This window comes from Nicrophorus vespilloides, unplaced genomic scaffold, assembly GCF_001412225.1.
Source record: "Nicrophorus vespilloides isolate i.1.1-1 unplaced genomic scaffold, Nicve_v1.0, whole genome shotgun sequence".
Classification (NCBI taxonomy): Eukaryota; Metazoa; Arthropoda; class Insecta; order Coleoptera; family Silphidae; genus Nicrophorus; species Nicrophorus vespilloides.
In genome coordinates, this window is record NW_017099840.1 from 73,025 (window position 1) to 94,611 (window position 21,587).

At 37.3% G+C, this 21,587-nt stretch overlaps 2 protein-coding genes across 3 annotated transcripts in view; one reads left to right on the top strand and one right to left on the bottom strand.

The window, feature by feature from the left end:
* LOC108565779 overlaps positions 1–10,878 on the top strand; it is an 11,577-nt gene extending 699 nt beyond the window's left edge. The window contains exons 2-3 of one of the 2 annotated variants that reach the window (XM_017925392.1): positions 8,782–8,853; positions 8,917–10,878. In XM_017925392.1, coding sequence (XP_017780881.1) covers positions 8,782–8,853; positions 8,917–10,395 — 1,551 coding nt within the window. In that variant the 3' untranslated portion in view covers positions 10,396–10,878. The remainder of the gene's footprint in view (positions 1–8,781; positions 8,854–8,916) is intronic. The other variant, XM_017925393.1, reaches the window with a different exon arrangement.
* LOC108565780 (mannose-6-phosphate isomerase) lies at positions 10,875–12,947 on the bottom strand. The gene is made up of 6 exons (XM_017925394.1): positions 12,443–12,947; positions 12,227–12,368; positions 11,984–12,160; positions 11,685–11,846; positions 11,423–11,625; positions 10,875–11,269 (listed from the first exon to the last, which is right to left on the bottom strand). The coding sequence occupies exons 1-6, from the start codon at positions 12,860–12,862 to the stop codon at positions 11,051–11,053; spliced, it is 1,323 nt and encodes a 440-aa protein (XP_017780883.1). The 5' UTR covers positions 12,863–12,947; the 3' UTR covers positions 10,875–11,050.
* Between the last annotated feature and the right edge of the window lie 8,640 nt (positions 12,948–21,587).

Genomic DNA, 21,587 nt, shown 5'->3' on the forward strand with positions numbered 1-21,587 from the left:
CATTTTATTTACACAATTCAGGTTATTAACTGACAACTTGACAGTGACGCAAAGTATCAATGGAAAGCTACAGTTTTCGTATCTGTTATTAGAAAACAACAACAGCAGCAACCAAAACACGTTTTAATAATTCTCAAATTACTCTATTAGAAATTAATAAACGATATACGTAATAGCATAAATTGCAAACTGCAAACATTGAAACCAAGTTTTTAATGTTTATATAAAAAAAATAACTTGTTTAATAACAATGAACAATAATATTTAACGAATATGTGAAACGTATTGTAATAAAATTTAGTAATGTTATTTCATATAATTACAACAATAAGAAAATTGCTTAAATTTAACAACAATGTTAATAATGCGTAAATCGTTACGTAATTTAGTACAAGTGTTGCACTACTATTTACATATAAAATCATGCATATTTCAATTTTTTTTCCTTGTTTGTTTTCGTTCATGAATGAAATTTACGAAATTCACGTTTCGTTTTCAATGTTGCCGTTCCATTTCTCCGATTCGGATCATTAAATATTCGGCTGGATATTGTTTCCAAACGTAATACCTATTTCCACAAATGTTCATAATCCAACTTAACAATCGCTCCCATTTAGTCTAAAATTTTGCAACGTTTCAAATTTTTCAAAAGATTTTTCGCAGTCTAACCATCTTTAATAATAATCATAGATAAAAAACACATTTATTAAAATTTGGCAACGTCTTAATTAACACATTGTCATTTGTTTGTTTCACTTGTTAACGTCAAGAAAAAAACAAACGCTAACGCATTTAGCTTGTGCGAATATTTTTTTTTTCACTATATGTAAAAATTTGCATTGATTTACTTAAACAGTGGGATTATTCTAATTCGCGTTTGCTCGAAGAAATTCTATGACTAATGCTATACCTACTGCATAATAATCATAAAACAAGAACCTTGCAAATGTTTTCAAATTAATTGATACGTTCCATTTTTTTTTCTCTCTCTCGTAAATTAATTAAAATATAAATTGTCTTTCACTTCATTGAAAATCTAGTTAATTCAATTGAAAGTTTTCATCTCTTGATTATTGCTTAATAAATTTAGATATCGTTATTATAATCTTATCTCGTTACATTCTTTTTTTTTTAAATTTCAAACCTCTCTGACCATCTACGGCTCGCGTCTAATGAGCAGCATTATCCATAGAAACGCAGTAAACATGTTAATAAATGCCGTAAATGTTGCTACGCGACGACAATAAAACGGATGGGTTACGCCTGCAGCATCTAAATTACGTAATGACAATTTAAACTAGGAGAATATAAAGAGAGAGAGAGAGACAAATTACCTCATTTTCGGTTTAACTTTATTCAGGTGCACGCATGTATTATTATTATTGTTATGATTATTACGATCTTACTCGGAAATACAATAAATTTTTACTTTGTTTCACATTTTATTTTTATTATCTCATTTCACTTCATTCTAGATAACACTAATTATTACATATTAATTACAGGAAATGTTTCTTTTTCATTTTATTTTCCTTATNNAAAAATTACCATTAAAATGTTGTAAATCAAAGAAGGCTTATGCGCATTCCTCCATTGTCTTTCACGTTACGAAATGGAATAGGATAAAAGTTACGATTCGCGCTCAGACATAAATTACGATTTAAATAAAGCGTCGATAAAATATAAATAAATATTATGTATATTATTATTATTATTGTTGAAGCGTGTGTAGAAGTGGTTGTAATCTACGTATAAAGAAGGCTGTGGGACGCACTGGAACGCTGTATTTGGAAGTGCAAAAGTATTTTGACATTTAACAAGAACGAATAGTTGGCGCGCGTTTCTTTCTGCAAAGAAATTCATTGAAGAAGAAGAAGAAAAAAACAGCATGCGTGTGCATTTATATTAGATTTGTATTTCAATTCGATTTGTTGAAAGTAATAACCATGGTTACTGGTGGGTTCATGTTCATAATGTATTTGTTACTTAGATGTCAATTGTAATCACCATGGTAATGCTTTCGATTAACAGTAAAAAATAAAGAGTTTTCGAATTGCGCGAAGTTATGCGAAAACATTTATTGATTCTCGGTCGATTTGAAAGTTTAGGTTAAGGTTTTTTGAGCCAACGCAACATAAATACTTGGGTTTAATTTGAATCGAATTAATTATTGCTCCAATCGTTTTCAATTAGCGCAAACAGAAAATTGCAGAACGAATTTATTTTTTATATATATGTAGTTTGTTTTCTTCTTTTTTTTATTAACGTCTAACGAGAAATTAAAGCAGAAAAAAAATGTTTGCTTGCTGTTGCTAAGTAATAACAAACAATCTTCAATCAATCGATCTTTCTTGAGATTTGTTTTCGGTCACTAAGCAATGATCATAATTTGATATATTGATGGGTTGGCGTTAAATAGGTTGGTTGCATCTCGAGATTTATTACGTGTATATAAGTATGTAAGTTAAAAGAAAAATATATGTATTTATGCAGGATCGTGAGGATGCAATTAATATTATTCGATAATTTTTTTTGTTGTTGCATAATAAAGACATAAAGAATTGCGCGATAGACGTTTGAAACAAATGGAGATGAATGCGGTAGACTACTTTGTTTTTTATTCTTTATCGATTAATCTTGATATTTAACTTTTAACGTCAAAGATGAAGAATGAAGATGATTTTATGTGCGATGAATCGAAAATTATTTATGTCTTCGAGCGATATTCTCAATTCCGGAGAAGATTTTAATCATCATCGAATCGTGGATCGAATTTACGATTTAGACCGCATAACTTGCGGAAATGTCAAGATTGAATTTAAATAATTTTATGAACGTGATGATTCTTTTAACTTTTTTTTGTATTTATAAATATTCGATTTATTTCTATAAACAAATTTTGTGAAAAATATATAAATTATCTAATTGGTGCATTGATTATGTGAGTTGATATCTTTTGTTAATGTTATTGTTGTCATGGTGAAAAGTTTTGTTTTTGTTAATGATGGGTCTAATGACTCGCTTTTCATAGCGCGCGCGCTCGGTCGCTCACATAATGATTATTATGACCGACGGTTTTTCATTATTACCATGGAAACGCCAATTACCGAGCGATTACCGCGCGAGATTAATTAATTACGTTCACAACTCGACATCAATATTGCCTTGCATTCATCATGTCATCATGTTTATGCACACTTCATTCAATCCAAATTTATAATAAATATGTTTACAACACTCACGTCACAATGATCATGATGACTAGAATATTTGACAGGAGGTGGATGACAGCTAGATGATGACAGATGACGTTTATTACGTCCAAGTTCAATTCTACGAACGGTCATCGCACTTGTTACGAAAGAAGAAAATGAAAAGTAAATAAAGATAAAATAAGACACACAATAATAATAAACGAATTTCAATTGAATAGTTTGCAGTTGACTATTGTCGTAGCTATGGTTACGCAACGTCTTTTCGTGCCGAGGAGCAAATTGAATTTGTTTAACACCTAACAGGCAAGAAGCAAGAAGAGGACGTGAGCGTTCATACGGTTTCTCCTCAATTTCGGCTCTATTCACTCCAATTTACCGTTGTTGTGCAACGCACGTCAAAATCATTGACATTTCGTGATTGTTGGCTTTTGTTGTATTAGTAGACAACGATTCCCATGGCTTTCTCGATTCAACGCACAAAATCATCATCATGATTTCGCGCTGTAAATACACTGAAATCAGTATGCAAAATTTTACGCATTGCGAAACGCAAGCAATCAAATTGTTTATTATATTTTGTAAAATCCCCATCGATTGAAAACTTTTATGCACATTTATTTCGTCTCTAGTTCTGCACTGGACAATGGACGGAAACTTTCGGTGGATGGAATCTTCTTCTCTCTATCTTCGAGTTGCATACGTCTGACGACGACCTATTTTGCTGGTTTGCAAAATATTTAAGAACATCTCGCAACAAACACACACACAACCATTTGCAACTCATTACGTAACGTCCATCTCGTACAATCTCGATCTATATTTTTTTTTCAAACGCAACGACCGATATTCATATCATTTCTCGTGTGAGTGTATGACATTGATGACAGGAGATGAATGATAGTTAGAGCAACGACAGGTAAATTAACAAATGCAATAAGTATTTGACAGGAGTTGAATGACAGTTAGAGTAATGATAGTTAGCGTAATCAACAGATGATGACGACGACAGGAGTGACACAGACTTAATTAATTTCAATGAAAATTGAATCAATCAACAGATGAAATGTGTATTTGATAAGAGTTGAATGACAGTTATCGTAATCAATAGATAATGACTATGACAGGAGGGACACACACTTAATTAATTTCAATGACAGTTGAATCAATCAACAGATGAAATGTGTATTTGACAGGAGTTGAATGACAGTTATCGTAATCAACAGATGATGACGATGACAGGAGTGACACACACTTAATTAATGTCAATGACAGTTGAATCAATCAACAGATGAAATGAGCATTTTACAAGAGTTGGATAACACTTAGAGTAATGAAAGTTAGCGTAATCAACAGATGATGACGATGACACATACTTAATTAATTTCAATGACACTTAAATCAATCAACATATGAAATGTGTATTTGACAGGAGTTGAATGACAGTTAATCAATCAACAGATGAAATGGTATTTGACAGTAGAGTTGAATGACAGTTAGCATAATCAACATGACGATGACAGGAGTGACACACACTTAATTAATTTCAATGACAGTTGAATCAATCAACAGAAGAAATGAGTATTTGACAGTTAGAGTAATGACAGTTAGTCTAATAAACAGATGATGATGATAGGAGATGGATGACAGTTACAGAAACAAGTTGATGAAAGTATGAGTTGATAACAGTTAGAGTAATGACAATTAGCGTAATCAACAGATGATGACGATGACAGGAGTGACACACACTTAATTAATTTCAATGACAGTTGAATAAATTAACCGATGAAATAAGTATTTGACAGTTAGAGTAATGACAGTTAGCGTAATAAACAGATGATGATGATGATGATAGGAGATGGATGACAGTTAAAGAAACAAGTTGATGAAAGTATGACACACACACTTAATAAATTTCGCATGCTGCATTCCCCACGCTCATCTCAGTTTTCTATACGAAGGACGAGAGGGTGCGCTTGCCAATAATTTAGCATACAATTAAAATTCTTGTCCATATTGAAAACAAATTCGTTTACTTTTAAAATGCATTATCGTTAGCTGTTGGTAGATATAGAAGATGGGTTTCGTAACGGTTCGTTCGCTCTAGATTTTGTATTGTAATCGAAAACTTGGTTAAATAATTCTCCGATGATTTCTCAGACGAGAGCGGAAATTAAACTCCGCACAATGGGACACAGCCTCAATTACCTTTTCATTCCGTATGCAGATTTTATCTCATTCATCTTTACGTATTACAACGTGAATTAGTGTTTTTTTTCTGTTCTTTCTGTTGACTCTGTGGGTTTTACAAATTAAGATATAAACTCGCCCACACTACTAGATCCATCATATTCAGACGGTTTTTCATGTCTAATTATGCTTTGTGCTCAATACTAATTACAAAAGTAAGAGAGAATGGTGCAATAATAACAATAATAATAATAAAAAACGAGAACGATTTTGCAAAGAGCAGGCACATTTGAATGTAAACTTGGCAAATGTTAAGTAAACGCACCTTACTTGGGTCATTTCGTCATTCGAGATTTTGCTTTGAGTTGTCTGGTGAAGAAATTTTCGACCGGATCTTCAAAAGAAATGTGTTAGAGTCAAACGTTAATTGAATTAGTGTTCATCTTTATAACACCTTCTCGAATTCAACACTTTCACCAGAAATGATTTAGAATCGATGGATGATGAAAAATTGAAGTAATGAAGAAAAAAATAACACTTTTTCATATTTTATTTTTTTTCTCGGAAACTATAATAACTAGAATGGATCCAAAAGATGCATTTGAAAGCTTAATGATTGGGGAATACACATATATTACTCTAGTTTCATCCAGTTGGCTGTAATTCACGTTCATAGTTGAAAAAAATAACATTCAAGGAACCAGTGTTTTTCACATTTCATTGCTTTCCTCGGAAACTATAATAGATAGATTGGATCCAAAAGATGCATATAAAAGCTTAATGATTGGGGAATATACACACATTACTCTAGTTTCATCCAGTTGGCTGCAATTCACGTTCATAGTTGAAAAAAAAAATAACATTCAAGGAAGCAGTGTTTTTCACATTTCATTGCTTTTCTCGGAAACTATAATAGATAGATTGGATCCAAAAGATGCATATGAAATCTTAATGATTGGGGAATATACACACATTTCTCTAGTTTCATCCAGTTGGCTGTAATTCACGTTCATAGTTGAAAAAAAATAACATTCAAGGAAGCAGTGTTTTCCACATTTCAATGCTTTTCTCGGAAACTATAATAGATAGATTGGATCCAAAAGATGCATTTGAAAGCTTAATGATTGGGAAATATACATACATTACTCTAGTGTTATCCAGTTGGCTGTAATTTACGTTCATAGTAGAAAAAAATAACATTCAAGGAAGCAGTGTTTTCCACATTTCATTGCTTTTCTCGGAAACTATAATAGATAGTTTGGATCTAAAAGATGCATTTGAAAGCTTAATGATTGGGAAATATACATACATTACTCTAGTTTCATCCAGTTGGCTGTAATTCACGTTCATAGTTGAAAAAAAATAACATTCAAGAAAGCAGTGTTTTTCACATTTCATTGCTTTCCTCGGAAACTATAATAGATAGATTGGATCCAAAAGATGCATATGAAAGCTGTATGTTTAGGGAATATAGTGAGTGTTGTTTGTGTAATTGAAAATCATGCTAATGAATCATTTGCGATGGTCAAAGACGACGACGACGGAGAAAATCTACTTTTAATGGATGAACGCGATTAAAACGCAATCTGCACGTCGACTTAATTCGAGTCGTCAATTCAAGTTATATAATGACGCGGCAACCTTTGCAGAAATGTGATGAGCAGTTTTTTTTTCTCTCTCATTGCATTCACTATAGCAACATGTAAATACAAATTCGATCCACAAAAAAAAACATTTGTTGTTTTAATATCATTTTGTTGTTGTTTTTCTTATTGTCAATGTGACAATTGATTATCTTTGAAAACGTTTCGCTTATAGCTTATAGTTCTGTGTTTTTGGATAAAGTCAGCTTCAGATTCTTCAGAGTTTACTTTAAAACTCGGAAACCACAAAACGAAACGAACAAAAGAAACAAGATAATAATGGGGCTCAGAGTAATTTGTTTTTCTTTGAATTATCCAGTTTTCACCGGAACTTGCATTCAAAGACATTCAATGAGAAATCAATTATTCCTGTTATTCAATCGATCGATTTTCATCTCGAGGACCAATTAACAAATGCATTATGCATTCATTATTCGTACATCGAGATGAATTAATTTGATAATTGTATATAATTCCGGATTTTCCAAGTTTCCACGATTCAATTTCCATTTTCCATCGCAATTCGGAGCGTCTAAACGACTAGATATTATATAGTCTGCGACGCGCCGTCGTTTGTTTCTGGTAGCCTCGTGCTCTTGATTCAAAGCAACCTTGATCCCAGACCAATTAGAACGCAAACAAGAGAAATAACAACAGCAACAAAAATAACAAAAAAAAAACACATGTGAAATTTGATCTTTATATTTGGCATTCCTGGTAATTAAAATAACATTAATAATTATCGAATCTGACTTTGATACGGGTGAATTTAGTTTATTTTTCAAAGGTAATTTTAATGTTCGATTTTAATTACTTTTTTTTATCTTATATTTTGAGAGCTAATTAATCAATGTATATTTTAATGATGAACAAAACAAAGAAATTGTTCATTAAAATTTGATTTCGCTTTTGAAGATCTGAAATTTTAATTTCATCTGATTACCATTGATTATAATTTTTCTTCTTGCAAAATTGTGCAATGGATGTTATGCATTTATTTCTTTTTTTTATGTAATAAACTTTCTTTTTCGTGTCTTCCTAAAATGAAGGAGAATTCCAAATAAATTACCTGTCGTCGGCGTTCGTTTCAAAAACTAGAAGAATGTCATGTTCAAATTATATGTTAATCGGACCTTTATATTCAATGTATCAATAATAATCGAATCATCATAATTATTCATTCAATCATATGCAGATTTCATCTCCTATAATGATCAGTTTTACAAATCAATTATTTAGTCAAATAGTGGGGGGTTAATGATTTATTGTGTTTCATGTAAATCTAAGTTCACTTTGACTTTGTTGGAGAATTATAATACGTTTTGAAAAATGTTGATAAAAAGTTTGCTTTTTAATGACGTTTTCTGTTGAATCTTATTAGATGTATTTGATATTTCACTTCTGCTTTATTATATAATATTTGGAAAATGAATTGTGAAATTTCATATATTTACGTTCATCGAAAAGTTGTTGATGGTTTTTTTTTTCTTGTATCGTACCTTTATAAATGTTGCGTTTTACACGAGAACAATGAATTTGTTGGAGGAGGTGTTAGGTAATGATGATTGGTTGGTTGGTGGCGCCGAAAACGGAATTGCGCAATGTTTATGGGTTAACCCACGTCAATCGACTGACCTATTATAAAATAACTTTCGATCGGTAGCAAAACCAAAGAAGTGTCGCAATGTTTTTCTTAAATATTATTAATGTTTTGCACGTTTCACCAATTACATAAGTTTCAGAAGAGGCAGTTCTCGTGCGAGGGTCGAGCGGCTGGATATTATGCGGACGTCGAGTCAGGGTGTCAGGTAAGAAGACTGTGAGGATTGATGGTAGTGGTTTCAATTGATTTTGATGTCTTTGTTACACAGATTTACCACATGTGCGACGGCCTTGGAAGACAATTCAGCTACACGTGTCCAAATACGACGCTCTTCCAGCAGAGGATGCTCATCTGCGACCATTGGTACATGGTGAACTGCAGCAAATCTGAAGTGGATTACAGCGCGAATCTTCTGATCGGACAGAAAGGAAAACCGTTCGTGGAGGACGACGAGGAGAATCCGTACCATAGAACGCCGAGGCCCGATCTGTTAGCAAATCCGAGCTCCGACGAGTACAACATCATCTACAGGATTGGAAGGGCGCAGCAGGGCACCAACAAGAATCTCGTTGGCGTTGATTCCCGTAACAAGGACGATTCCGGTGAACCGGCCTACTTTCTGCCCAGCCACTGGAGCACCGAGTACACCAAAAGCACCACCGAAAAGACGAAAGCAGCAGCAGCAAAGAAGGAACCCAAAGTTAACTTTAAATCGAATTACAAAGCGACGACTCCCGTCTATCCGAAGATCGCTCCAACACGTGAAGCTTTAAACGAATATGAACAATCGCTTCCTAAGAACGAAGAAACGCACGTCAATTTTAAATCGAATTACAAAGCGACGACTCCCGTTTATCCGAAGATCGCTCCGACACGTGAACCTTTAATCGATGATGAACAATCGCTTCCGAAGAACGAAGAAACCCACGTCAATTTCAAGTCTAATTTTAAGGCAACGACTCCGGTTTACCCGAAGATCGCTCCAACCAAACAACCTTTGATTGGCAATGATCAACAATTTGCTCGGAACGATGAAGAAACGCACGTCAACTTTAAATCGAATTACAAAGCCACGACTCCCGTCTATCCGAAGATCGCTCCGACCGTAGAACCTCTGTCTTTCTCCGAAAACGAACAGAATCCTCTTCGCACAATTCTGACTGCTCCCAAGCGAGTCAACTTTAAATCGAACTTCAAAGCGACAACTCCCGTCTATCCGACTTCCGTGGAACCGGAAGAACCTTTGGCCGAAGAGGAAGTGGAACAAGAATCGGATGGTCCTTACGGTCTCAGCTCGATAGTGGAACCGCCGAAAGGACCAGAAGCGCCGCGCCGAAATCGTGTGGTCTTCGAAAGTACGCACAAAGCGACGACTCCGGTCTACCCGAAATTCGTGCCGAGCGAAGAACCGCTGGCGATAGAGGAGGCGGCGATCGATCCGAATCAACCGGGCATCAGCACAGTGATTCAACCGCCGAAATCGTACAGCGAGAACGTCAGAAACACGATCATCCAGAAACCCTCAATCTATTACGAACCGCCCGCAGCGAAAGAATCGCCGGCAATTCGCACAAGAGTGAGCGCGGACAAGAGTCTGGCGGAGTTGCGAAGATTCTTCTTGATCCCGGATTACGTCTTCCCATTGGACGCATCCGCCGTCCGACCAAATTACAACGAAGGCCCCAGCTCCTTCCAGGTGAATCCCTTCGCTCAGGGCATCATGCAGAGGGATCACGCGTACGCCTAAATCATCCACACCTTAATCATCGTCATCATCTTACATTACCTCCTCTGAGTGCGTTCAACATTTAATTTGATTGGCGCGAAACGACGCCCCGATCTTGTTAAGTGATGATGAATCGATCGCGACGCAGCTTCAAAATAAACTGCGTAACCATGGTAATGACATATCTGTTTAAATATCAAGCGCAATTGCCATGGTTATCTATCATAGTAAATAGGATATGCGATAGGCGCAATCGTTAGTCACTCACTCACTCACTCGATCTTCTACACTCATTACTCAAATATTGGAGCTATTTTCTGCAGTTGCAATCGAGCTGCGTTGCGAGAGATCCGGTAGATCGGCAGATGGCTCACCACCGCCTACTGCTGCTGCTGCTGTTACAATTTAAGTTTAAGGAATGCGTGCGTGTGTTATGTAATAATTAGCAATTACGAATACATTATGTCTTATTTATTTATCGAATAAATATATTTATAGTATGGCTCTCTTGAACTTTATTTATTTCTTTCTTTCCTATTATTATTATAAGTGAATGAGATGTGGGTGCGTTTGCAGGATGAATGACTTTAATGTATTTGCTATGGGATAAAGAAGATGGGTGTGGAGGTGTACAGGATGAAAAGTGTACGCGTTCTCATCTGAAGCACACGCATTTTCAAGGATGCAGTGGATGATGCAGATTCACCATCGCCCTGAAGAATCGACATCCACTCTGGCAGTACGGTTTCAGCTGAAGCTCTCGTCCTGCGGAGACGAAGACAACGTTTCCGGTGTGCAGAGATGGCCCATCTGACGTTTCAGCAGAACCGTCGACGCACAGCAGGATGCTCGCAACGGCGACGGCCGGAATGAGGTAGGCGGAAACCTCGGTAATCTGCAAAAAAAAATATAATTGTGAACTGATATTACGAATTCCTGAACTATGAAGCTGAAAGGTCAGGGTTTGGGTGAGAGATGCATTCAATTCTAAACCGCATTTGTAGAAATGGTTACAACTAGTTTTTGTTTTCTTTGTTGATTGGCTCACCGTGAATTTTTCCACCAGGAAATCAGCAACCGGCGGCTTGTAGATATGCAACACGTCGCTCACTTCGATCGGTGGCAAGAAATGCTCTTCGGCTGGTTTTCCGTCGTAATCGAGCATCGAGCAGAGCGTCTCGACGTCCTTGAATTTGGGCGTCAGACCTGCCCTCACCACGTTGTCCGAGCTGGACATGCACTCTATGCAATCTGCAAAGATCATCAATTAATCAATAAATATATATTGTATTTATGTTTTTCGATTATACCTCCCGATATGTATGCGTGAGGTATGTTTGGACCCAAGAAGATCGCCTGGCCCGGCTTCAAGCTGATGACGTTTAGGAAATACGGCGAGAAACAGCCTACGTCTCCGGGGAAGTCCAGTGCCAAACTCAAAATCAAATCCAACAATTCGTCCTTTTTCTTGCCTAAAATACAAAACATTTTCAAATCACATATATAAATTTTTACTTTCAAATAAATGTATCGATATAGGCAAGCAAACGTACATCGATGTTTAAAAAAAAAAGTTTGATTGTATGCAACCAATTGAACATGTACGTACATTGCTTTTTGTACGTGTCCAGCAGGACGTGCAGCTGTGAAGAGACGTCATCAGGGTTACAAGTCATCAGAGATCGAAAGCACGTCTTCAGGGCATCCATACCATCGGACTTGGTGGTAGAGTTTATCAGTTTATCCGCGTTGGCGGCGCCGATGACAGTTCGCAATTCTGGGACATCTACGGCAACAGAAAAAAAAAAGGAGAGTTGCATATGACATTGCCAACTGGATTATATGCGTTCACCTTTGATGAACTTTCGGATCTCGTGCAGAGGTCGAAATCCGCACATCGCCTTGAAGGGTGTTAGAGCGATGGCGAGCTCCGGCTTGTGGTTGTCGTCTTTGTAGATGTCCGGGAATTTGGCGTGCAACTCTTGCGCGAATTCCTGCAAAAACACAGAATGAAAAAAAAAACACACCAATGACAAACAAAACAAAAACAGAGATTGCTTTGATGTACCTTGTTCGGATGGGCTTGAACGCTCAACGCTTTTCTGATGCTCAATATCTTGAAGAGGAATGGCAGACGTTGCCCGAAAAGCTCGACACTCTCTTGACCGAGACAGTCGGGATTGTTGTCGATGTAGTGCGAGAGGGGTTCATCCGTGTACTTGATGGTCGATGGACCGGACGGATGCGTTCCCATCCACAATTCAGCAAAGGGCTTCACTCTCTCATCCTCATTCTCGTTCACGTCTTCTTTGAGGACCGCGTACTCGCCGTACAGCATCCTCGCGATGACGCTCCTGCTGCCACGATTTCCCCATTCGTAGTTCTTCACGCTCGGCTCCAACTCCATGACTCCGTCCTGATATTTGTAGATTTTCAACTCCAAATTAAGTTTGATGATTTCCTCATTGCCGACGAGGAAATCATCCATATTGAGCGAGATATGCACGTGCACCACGTAGTATATATATATTATGTTTACTGTTCGAGTTTGTAATGCGCACAGTGCAGATGGAGACACCGGCTCGGCTTCGGCGCTCCTCACAGCTGATTCTATAGGTGTTTGAACCCATTGACACAAATGCATGATTATCAACATCATCATCGCGTCGGACATTTAAAAACTTGTTTACACACAAAACTTTTCAACAAATACAATCAATCAACAATAAATTAAATAAAATGCAAAAATGTTGCGCAACCATTGCATTACAGGACGTAGATATTCGATTGGTCAAGAAAAAATTCCTAATAAAAAAAAAGAGGTACGAAAAGTTTTGTGAAATTGATCGAATTGATCAATTGAGATGGTCATGATGATGTTGATGGAGACGGAAATCACTCTTCATTCTACCTACCTACACTATCTTATATAAATGCATACTTACACTATATGCAGGCGAGCAGGCACTCATTTTGGATTAAAAATGAAAGTCAGGAAAACCGCGATCCGTTCCCCAATCAAACCGACAAGGCCGTCGTCGTCGTCTAGCAAAGAGCACGAATCGACGATTTTACTCTGCAACAAAAACGCACTCTCGTTATTAATATGCATTGAAAAGAAATTCTACAAATTCGATTAATCGGAGAGGCGTTGCGATACGTAATCCATTTACAAGTGCATTCAACTGTTCAATAAATAGATTTTAAATGCTTAGCAACCATCATATTGTTGTATATGCAAATTGTCAGAAAACAACTAATAGAATTTAATGACATTGAATATTGTTGTATGATTGTATGAATTTATATACAGTAAGTACTCGACTTACACTTGAGCGAACTTTCTACATTTCATGTATGCAAGAAAGGTTCAACAATCAAATTAACATTCTTGCAATTGTAAACAACATTTATGACGAAAAGAATATACAAAATATTTTTAGATTTCTAAGGTATTTCAATCTATGTGATTTCTGTTGATTTTCTAAATCGACTTGTAGTATAATTATTTAAAAACGAAAATCAGAATCCAGCAGGCTTCGTGGAAGTAGACAGAATATATATATAAAACAAAAGAACGCTGATAATGTTCTATTTTTAATTTTCCCAATATTCTTTTTTTTTTAATTATTCATTACTCGTCGGTTGCATAATTATATCGAGTGTTGCAATAATTATTGCTGCGATTGCCGCTTTCATGTGCAGCGAGTGTACAAGTGTGTGTATATATGTATGAGAGCGAGCGCGATTTTACGTAAAATCTCGTCCGTGTAAAGTGTGCACCGAATATATTGCCGCGCCGTGCGGAGCCGCTGATTGACTTCCTGACATGCGCAATGCGCAGCTGCTCTGCCCGTGACGTCACCCAGTACACACACATACAGGTCCCTGAACCCGCCGAACAAAAAATCTATATTAATTCTGTGCTCAATGTTGATATCAGGTTATCGGTTCTATTTTAGAAGTTGTTCACATAAACACACACAAATAAGGGGAAAAAGAAATCATCATCATCAACATCACGATGACAGAGCCGAACAAACAACAATTGCAAATCGACCAATAGAAAAATGCATACCAGATACCATCATTGATTGGCTCATCCCAAAATACGTGCAAACAAATCGCTTGTACCACACACACGTACAAAAAATACCTAGAATGTTTATATATAATAATACTACATCTTCCTCTTAGTTGGTTTCAGGAACAGATGTTTGGCAATGAAACACACGCTCTTCGCTCCTGCGCGCGGTAATGAAAAAAAATAAAATAAATGTAAAATAAAAATAATTTGGAAGTCAAGTTTGAATATTTTTAAATTTTCGATATGAACTTTAAAAATATCGAAGGATAGAGAGTGCGTGCGTGGGATGAGAAGATGAGAGAGCACGTTTCTTCCTTTTCGATATATACATTATTATTATAATATTTTTAATTCTTCTTTCCACCGATTACATTCCATCACAATCCGTTGACTCTTTATATTCCGAGAGATAAGATAAATTGAAACTATTTTTAAATCTACACTCATCAACTGCTCAACGCATCATCAACCTCGTCGTTTTTTTTTTCATCATTTCTTTTCTTCTCTGCGTTCGTTTCTGCATTACCATCAAAGCAGTTGGCATTATGATATAAGCTTCTTTAATATTGTCGTCATCACGAAATCATACAATGACGGTAGTTGCTATGGTTACTGTTAGCAATACTGTTGGTCGTGTTTCGAATTGTCAACGTCAATGGCGTTATTTCTAGTAGTTGCTATGGTTACTATTAATGGTGGTATAAGTGTAAATTGAATTAATTCTGAAGATGATGCTCTTCTCAGATCTTCGAACAGAATAATTGCGCAACTAACTATTAAAGCAGAAGCAGGATGGTTTGTTGGTTGAATATATGCTCAATTGGATTTCTTTGTGGCGCATGGCGCATATTATGCGTGTTGTGTGCTGTGTGTGTATGTGCTTTCAAATTAAGTTCGTAAATTGGTGAATGGTCAAAGCCAAGGCCGTGAACTCCCGAATCCTCTATTGTGCACGGCAGAACGCTACTGCCGTCCGCGCGCGCTCTCGGTAATTGTTTATATATGCGCCCATCCGAATCCATCAGAAACGACAAACACGATTCATAGAGATGTTTAGGTCAGGTTTCCACAGGAAAATAACAAAATATTGATCGTCGGATGTGTTTTTTTTTAGGTTGAACGGATCGATGCAGGTTCATCGATATCATCGTCAAACCGGAAGTACCTACCTACGTTCGAAGAACAAAAAAACAATTGATTTTCTTGCTTCCTTCCTTGATTCTTTATTTTTCGTTAGTTTCGATGATTTCGACGTCATCATAACTACAAACTACCCTAAGATGTTGTCGATGATCTAACGTTTACCTAGTTCGTAGACATAGTTTAGGTGCGAGTGTGTGTATCAATGAATCGATGTGATATAGCGGAAACAAGATGCAATAAGCGCACGGCGTGAGATTCTCTCTCGCTCTCTCTCTCTCTCTCTCTCTGTTTCTCTCTCCTTCCCCCCTCACTAGCGCGCCCCGAGTACAACTTCAGGTCATTCAACCCGCGGAGTCCCAGCTAGAAGCACACGGCGCGTTCGCTCGCTCGCTCTTTCGTATGTTCGTCCTTAATTCACAGTTACCATATACTCTATACTTACTATATACACTTACATTATTTCCGAGCATACACACATTTTCCACGCATTTTCCGTTGTTGCGTAATCATGGAGTGCCGCCGAAAATTACGCGTCCAACGTCGAACGAAGGAGGATAACTGAAGGGAAAAGAAAAAACGCGCGCGCGACAACAATAACAACAATTTGACGAAAACACAACCAGAAAATCACCAATTTGGGAGAAGGGAAGAAGAAAAGTGCCGTTCTGCAGTGAGTACGAGTGTTCCTCTAGTGCGTGCGTGTGTGTGTATATGTGAATAGTGTGCGTTGATCGAAGAAAGTGCGTGTGCGAGAAGAAGTAATATAATTCCGGTGAAAAGAAAAAAGGGAGAGAGAAAGAGAGAGAGAGAAGTACGGGTAAATGGAAATAATCATAAGCAACAACAGAAAGAAAAGCAGAGCTCCGCTCCGTGGAGCCAACTGATAGTAATAGTAAATAGTTAGTAAGTTTGTGCGCGCACGGGGGAGGGAAAAAGCTGAAAAGAAGGAAAGAAAGCCAAGTGCTTCAATCGAAACGTTCTCAGTTGTCTCTTTTTTTTTTCGGCGCAACAATAATACAAGAAGTGTACGGAAGAAGACTTCCGGTTTAGCCGTCGAAACGAGAGTTTTTAAAGAATTAAAGTGCGATCGAAATTAGTTTAGCTGATTTTCTCAAGAAAAAGTGTGCGTTTGCAAAGTGGACGAGGAGCGTTCGTTTTTGGCTTAAAGGATGTTTCTTTTGGATGGAAATCAAAAGTAGGTAGTTAATAACATAATAATATCTTTCGTTAAATGTAATAATTCTCTTTCGTATAGTAAAAATTAACTTCTTTATTATTAAAAGTCGCGAGTTTGGACCGATCCAACAAGATTTTGTAAATTTGTTAAAATATAAGTTTGTGGAAATCGTCGTCTTTCTTATATCGTTCGTCGCTTCGTTCGTTCGTTCGTTATCACTTGGGTTTCAAGGACGAAGGAGGTGGAGGAGGAGGAAAAATTGTCGCGGATTAAATTGGACGAAAAGTATTGCAAATAAAAAAAATAAAAACAAAACCGGCATTGGCCAGCAGCAGAAGCAGCACCAGCAGTGCTGACCCATTTTCGCTAACTATACATATCCTTATTATATTTAAAGAATGTGTGTGTGTGTGGCATTTCTCTTCTCTTCTCTGCACGCACTCAACACCTTGCATACTTTCTTACCCTTAACAGCAACTTTAACCCCGACTTAGTTTAAAATTTACTTATCAATCGCTTTACCCGTTGTTCTTGTCGCAATTGTTCTTCCCTTATCCAATTTCCTATTCTCCCCCGATTCGTTTTTATTTTGGTACAAACAAATAAACACAAAAAAAAATCGCGTTCCAGTTCTATCGATTAAGTTCAAAGCTCTCTGTGACTCGCTTCCCTCTCTCTCACTAACTCTCATACACACACTCAGAGTTCGCATCACACGGCCCCCTTCGTGTGCTCTTTCTCGCCCATGCATACGCATTTATGTAACCAAAAATAAATATGCGTTTGTTGTTCCATCTCCTTTTCCTCCTCCTCCTTCTCCTATCTTGACTATTTCGACTTCGGAAATTGAAACTGGGCTAAGTTAACTAACTAACTAACCAACATCTCCCTCTTCCCTTCCTTCCTTGTTCTTCAACTCGTTCTTCTTCAGCATTCGCGACGATTTGTTGCCGCTGTCATAATCGATTCCCATCGGTTTCAACCGCTTTACTTTTTTACACAACTCTCTGAGCTGTCCGATCTAAAAATACCGCCATTATAATTAGCCTCACTAGTTTTATTTTTTCTATTTTTCAGTTTTTCCTCCCAATTTCCGTTCGAATCCGCGCCGCGCTTCCATTAACATTTTTCCCCGATTGTTTTCGAAACTTTTCAGTTTCACTAAAACAACCTCGCGCAAACTCAAAATTGAAATAGTGAGTAAAGTCCACATTCCCAAATCGGAATTTCTAGAAAAGACACTAAACATTTCATCTCTCTCTCTCTCTCTCTCAACCAACTTTCTGAATGCATTCAATTGTTGTATTTTGTTTGTTTGTTTGTTTTCACGTGGAAACAGCCCTTTCAGCCCGAAAATAAACGCGCGCCCAGATGAACGGTGAAAGAGGAAAGAGAAGATACGAAACGGATGGATCGGCGAATAATTTGTGGTAGTAACAAGTGGTTTCGCAATGACCGATGTGTTGTGAGTGCGTGTGAATTGTCTCGATCTCGAGGAGGTGGACTTTTCGTGTGGAAGGAATACCAGAAGAGGAGTTCTTTAAAAACAAAGAAGAGAAGGAGGAGGAGGACGAACAGTTCGACGATTTGCAAAAAAATAGGAAAACAAACGGATATAGTCGCTCGTCAGTTCAAAAATGTAAGTGCTTCTTGATGATATTTTAGAACTTAGTAGGAATTTCTACATCTGACAATTTGTCTTTTGTCCTCAACAAGTTATTGTCAGTATAACATCAACTTTGGTCAAGTAATACTGTAATCGAATCAACTTACATTTGTTTATATACGAGTTTCTGAACAGCAGCAGACATTTCACAATTACTAATATGACAGATCAGAAACGTCAGATGTTATGACAGTTTGGAAATGTCACTTGAAATAGCTTTCTTTTATAAGAAATGCGCTTTGACCCTTTTCAAGAATTTGGATGTCACGGTGTGTACAAAGTGCAATGCTTTGCAGAGAACTTAACGTCTAATAATAGTGGATCCGCATGTATTTCTGCCTTACATTTGGCCTGATTTAGGAGATGAGGTATTTTCAGGTAATCCTGAAAACAAGGTGAGGGTATTTTCCGCTCCCCAAGACCACTTGATTCTCGACTTGAGCATCGGTGCTCAGATAAAGGCAACGCCGTCGCCAAGGAAACTCAACTATCGAAATACGTTGACCTTTACACTGAATTTTTTTTTCTCCCACAAAAAAAAAACATACACTCAAAAGTGTAATTATTGTTAGATATGTGGTGTGAGTGTACAGAAAGTTTTCATTATCACCCGCATATCATGTACTTGACATTAACTAACTAAAAAAATATTTATAAAAAAAAAACCGACGACGACTACTGCTACGACCAGAGAGCTTATCAGTCGCTGCTCTAATACTTTATTTTCGTCGGTTTAACGAACCAGCCCAGCGCCGCGGAACAAACAATTCGTGGGCCATAAAATTCCTCGTTACATCATCCGTGTACGCACGTACGTAACCCCGAAACAAACCGTCCTTTCTAATCAAATTGTTCTTTGGACGTTAACTGGTGACACCGATTCCCATCGATAACGTTAAATGCACTTCTGTACAAATGACGGCCTTGATTATAATAACATTCATAAAAATATCCATGTTTACCAATAAATAAACAAATAAAGAAATACACGTATTCTTGAAGTGTGCGACATTATAGATATTTAGCACATAAAGAATGACAGTTCAGAAACGTCATTGGCATTGTTAACAGTTCAGAAACGTCATTGGCATTAACAGTTCAGAAACGTCATTGATATTAATAGTTCAGAAACGTCATTGGCATTGACAATTCAGAAACGTCATAGGCATTGACAGTTCAGAAACCTCATTGGAATTGACAGTTCAGAAACGTCAATGGCATTGACAGTTCAGAAACGTCATTATCATTGACAGTTCAGAAACGTGATTGGAATTGACTGTCAGTTGAAGTAGATCGATGACCTAGCTGAGCGTTTCACATTGCTTAGGTGCACGAAAAACAGAGTCAAGAAATCCAGCACGCTGAGAAACGCATACTGCAATATGATATTAACGTGATTAACTTATGTGTTGCACATACTCAGATGCGAATGCAAGAATCTACGAAACAGAAATCCCATTCTTTCGCTCCTGGGAAAAGTGTGTGCGAGTGTGTATCAGATGTATCTAATAAAAGTAGTATGTATAATCGTCCAGGACAAGAGAGTGAGTGTGTTCACGAGGAGGGAACGAGATGAGAATAGAGAAAGAAAAATTACGAAAAATAAAAGCGCAGCGCCGGAGGATGTTAACCTCGGAACTTTTGACAGTCGGCAGTAAAAAAACGAAGAAAAGTTTCTATAAACAAAAGTCCACTAGGCAGGCGGCTCCCAGAATATATGTATGTACAGAGGAGACTCGGGAACTCGAGAGTTATGTAGAGAGAATGAGAATGAGAGAGAGAGAGAGAGAGTGGCGGGAACGGAGCTCAGATTCCATTTTTAAATCGACGATCGGCAATTGCCCGATGATGTAACTACAGCTTACACAGAACTTCGCTTCTCGATCACTAATAGATGTTAAGATGTCAACACTTGCGCGTAGCCTTTTCAATTATTTCGGCGAAAATATGAAAATTTGAAGTGGTCACCATCTTGCGAATTATCAACGAACTTTTATATCATTCAAAAAAGTAAAAGAAAAGTAAAGAAAATCTATTCCTGAAAAATAAAGAGAGTTAACAAATATGTTTGCTGTTTCGTTTTCCAATTTCGACTCCGTTTTTCTATCTATCTTATCCGTGACCAACGGAATCCCAGGAAGCAGAAACTGCATCTTATATCGCTTTTGTTTTTCTTCTCCGATGGAAAATTTAAAACTTACTTGCACTGTTCAAACTTACGTACTAAATATTTTTGTTCAAACGCACGTACGTGCAAAAGTTGGGTCTGTTGTTCATTTGTTAATGATAAATAAATAACATTGTTATTATGGTAACAAGTATTATCGAATGCTCAATATTTAGTTTACTTCTGCTAAATAAAGAATTGTTTTGTTTTGATTGAACACAACAAAAAAAAATAAATATTTAGTTCTAAGATAATCGAATTTCAACTTTAAGTTTCTTCAAAGTGTCTTCAATATATTGTTAATCCTGTTGTTAAGTATTATTTGCATTTCATCGGGCTTTTAGTTTATTTTGTTAGCGAGCGAGTATTGATGTTGTAAATATGTTTTGTTTTTAAATGCGTTTTCGGTGGAAAATTGTGCGTTTACAGCGTTGTCGGCTGACGAATAATAAAACGAGCGGAGTGCAAGCAGGCCATGCCAGAAGTGCACATTGAATGTGTGTGTGTGTGTGTGTGAGAGAGATGTCGATGATTGCAGAAGGGAACGAGCAAGCGAGATAGAGGGAGAGAGAAGGGAGGAGAAGGATAGTATCAACAGTTCGGTTATTTTATTCGATTTCCCAAGTACCAGCGTCGTCATGTGACGGGGCTTCCCGCGGTCGTCTACCCCATGTTATGTAGGTCAGTAATTGGTGGGCGTCGTCAGAGCCGGAGTCGATGCGCACGCATTCCTATACCCGGCACCACCGACGACGCCACCACCACCACCAACGACGTCGCCGCCGCCTCCTCCTTCTCCTGCGACGCCGCCGCCAGTCTGCAACCTCAACCTTCCTCCTTCTCTCCACCTCCTCTTCTCCCATATGGCAGATACTATTGCAACAGAGATACTTGCTGCAATTCATCGCGCCGATCCAAAAGATAATATCCATCAGGATCGTCCAAGATGTCCCTTTTTAGCAAAAACAAATTA

Coding starts and splice junctions, on each gene's coding strand:
- LOC108565780 (XM_017925394.1), bottom strand. CDS start 12,862: ATGGATGATTTCCTCGTCGGCAATGAGGAAATCATCAAACTTAATTTG. Junction 12,369..12,442: donor TTCAAGCCCATCCGAACAAG/GTACATCAAAGC, acceptor GTGTTTTTGCAG/GAATTCGCGCAAGAGTTGCA. Junction 11,847..11,983: donor GGACACGTACAAAAAGCAAT/GTACGTACATGT, acceptor TTTGTATTTTAG/GCAAGAAAAAGGACGAATTG.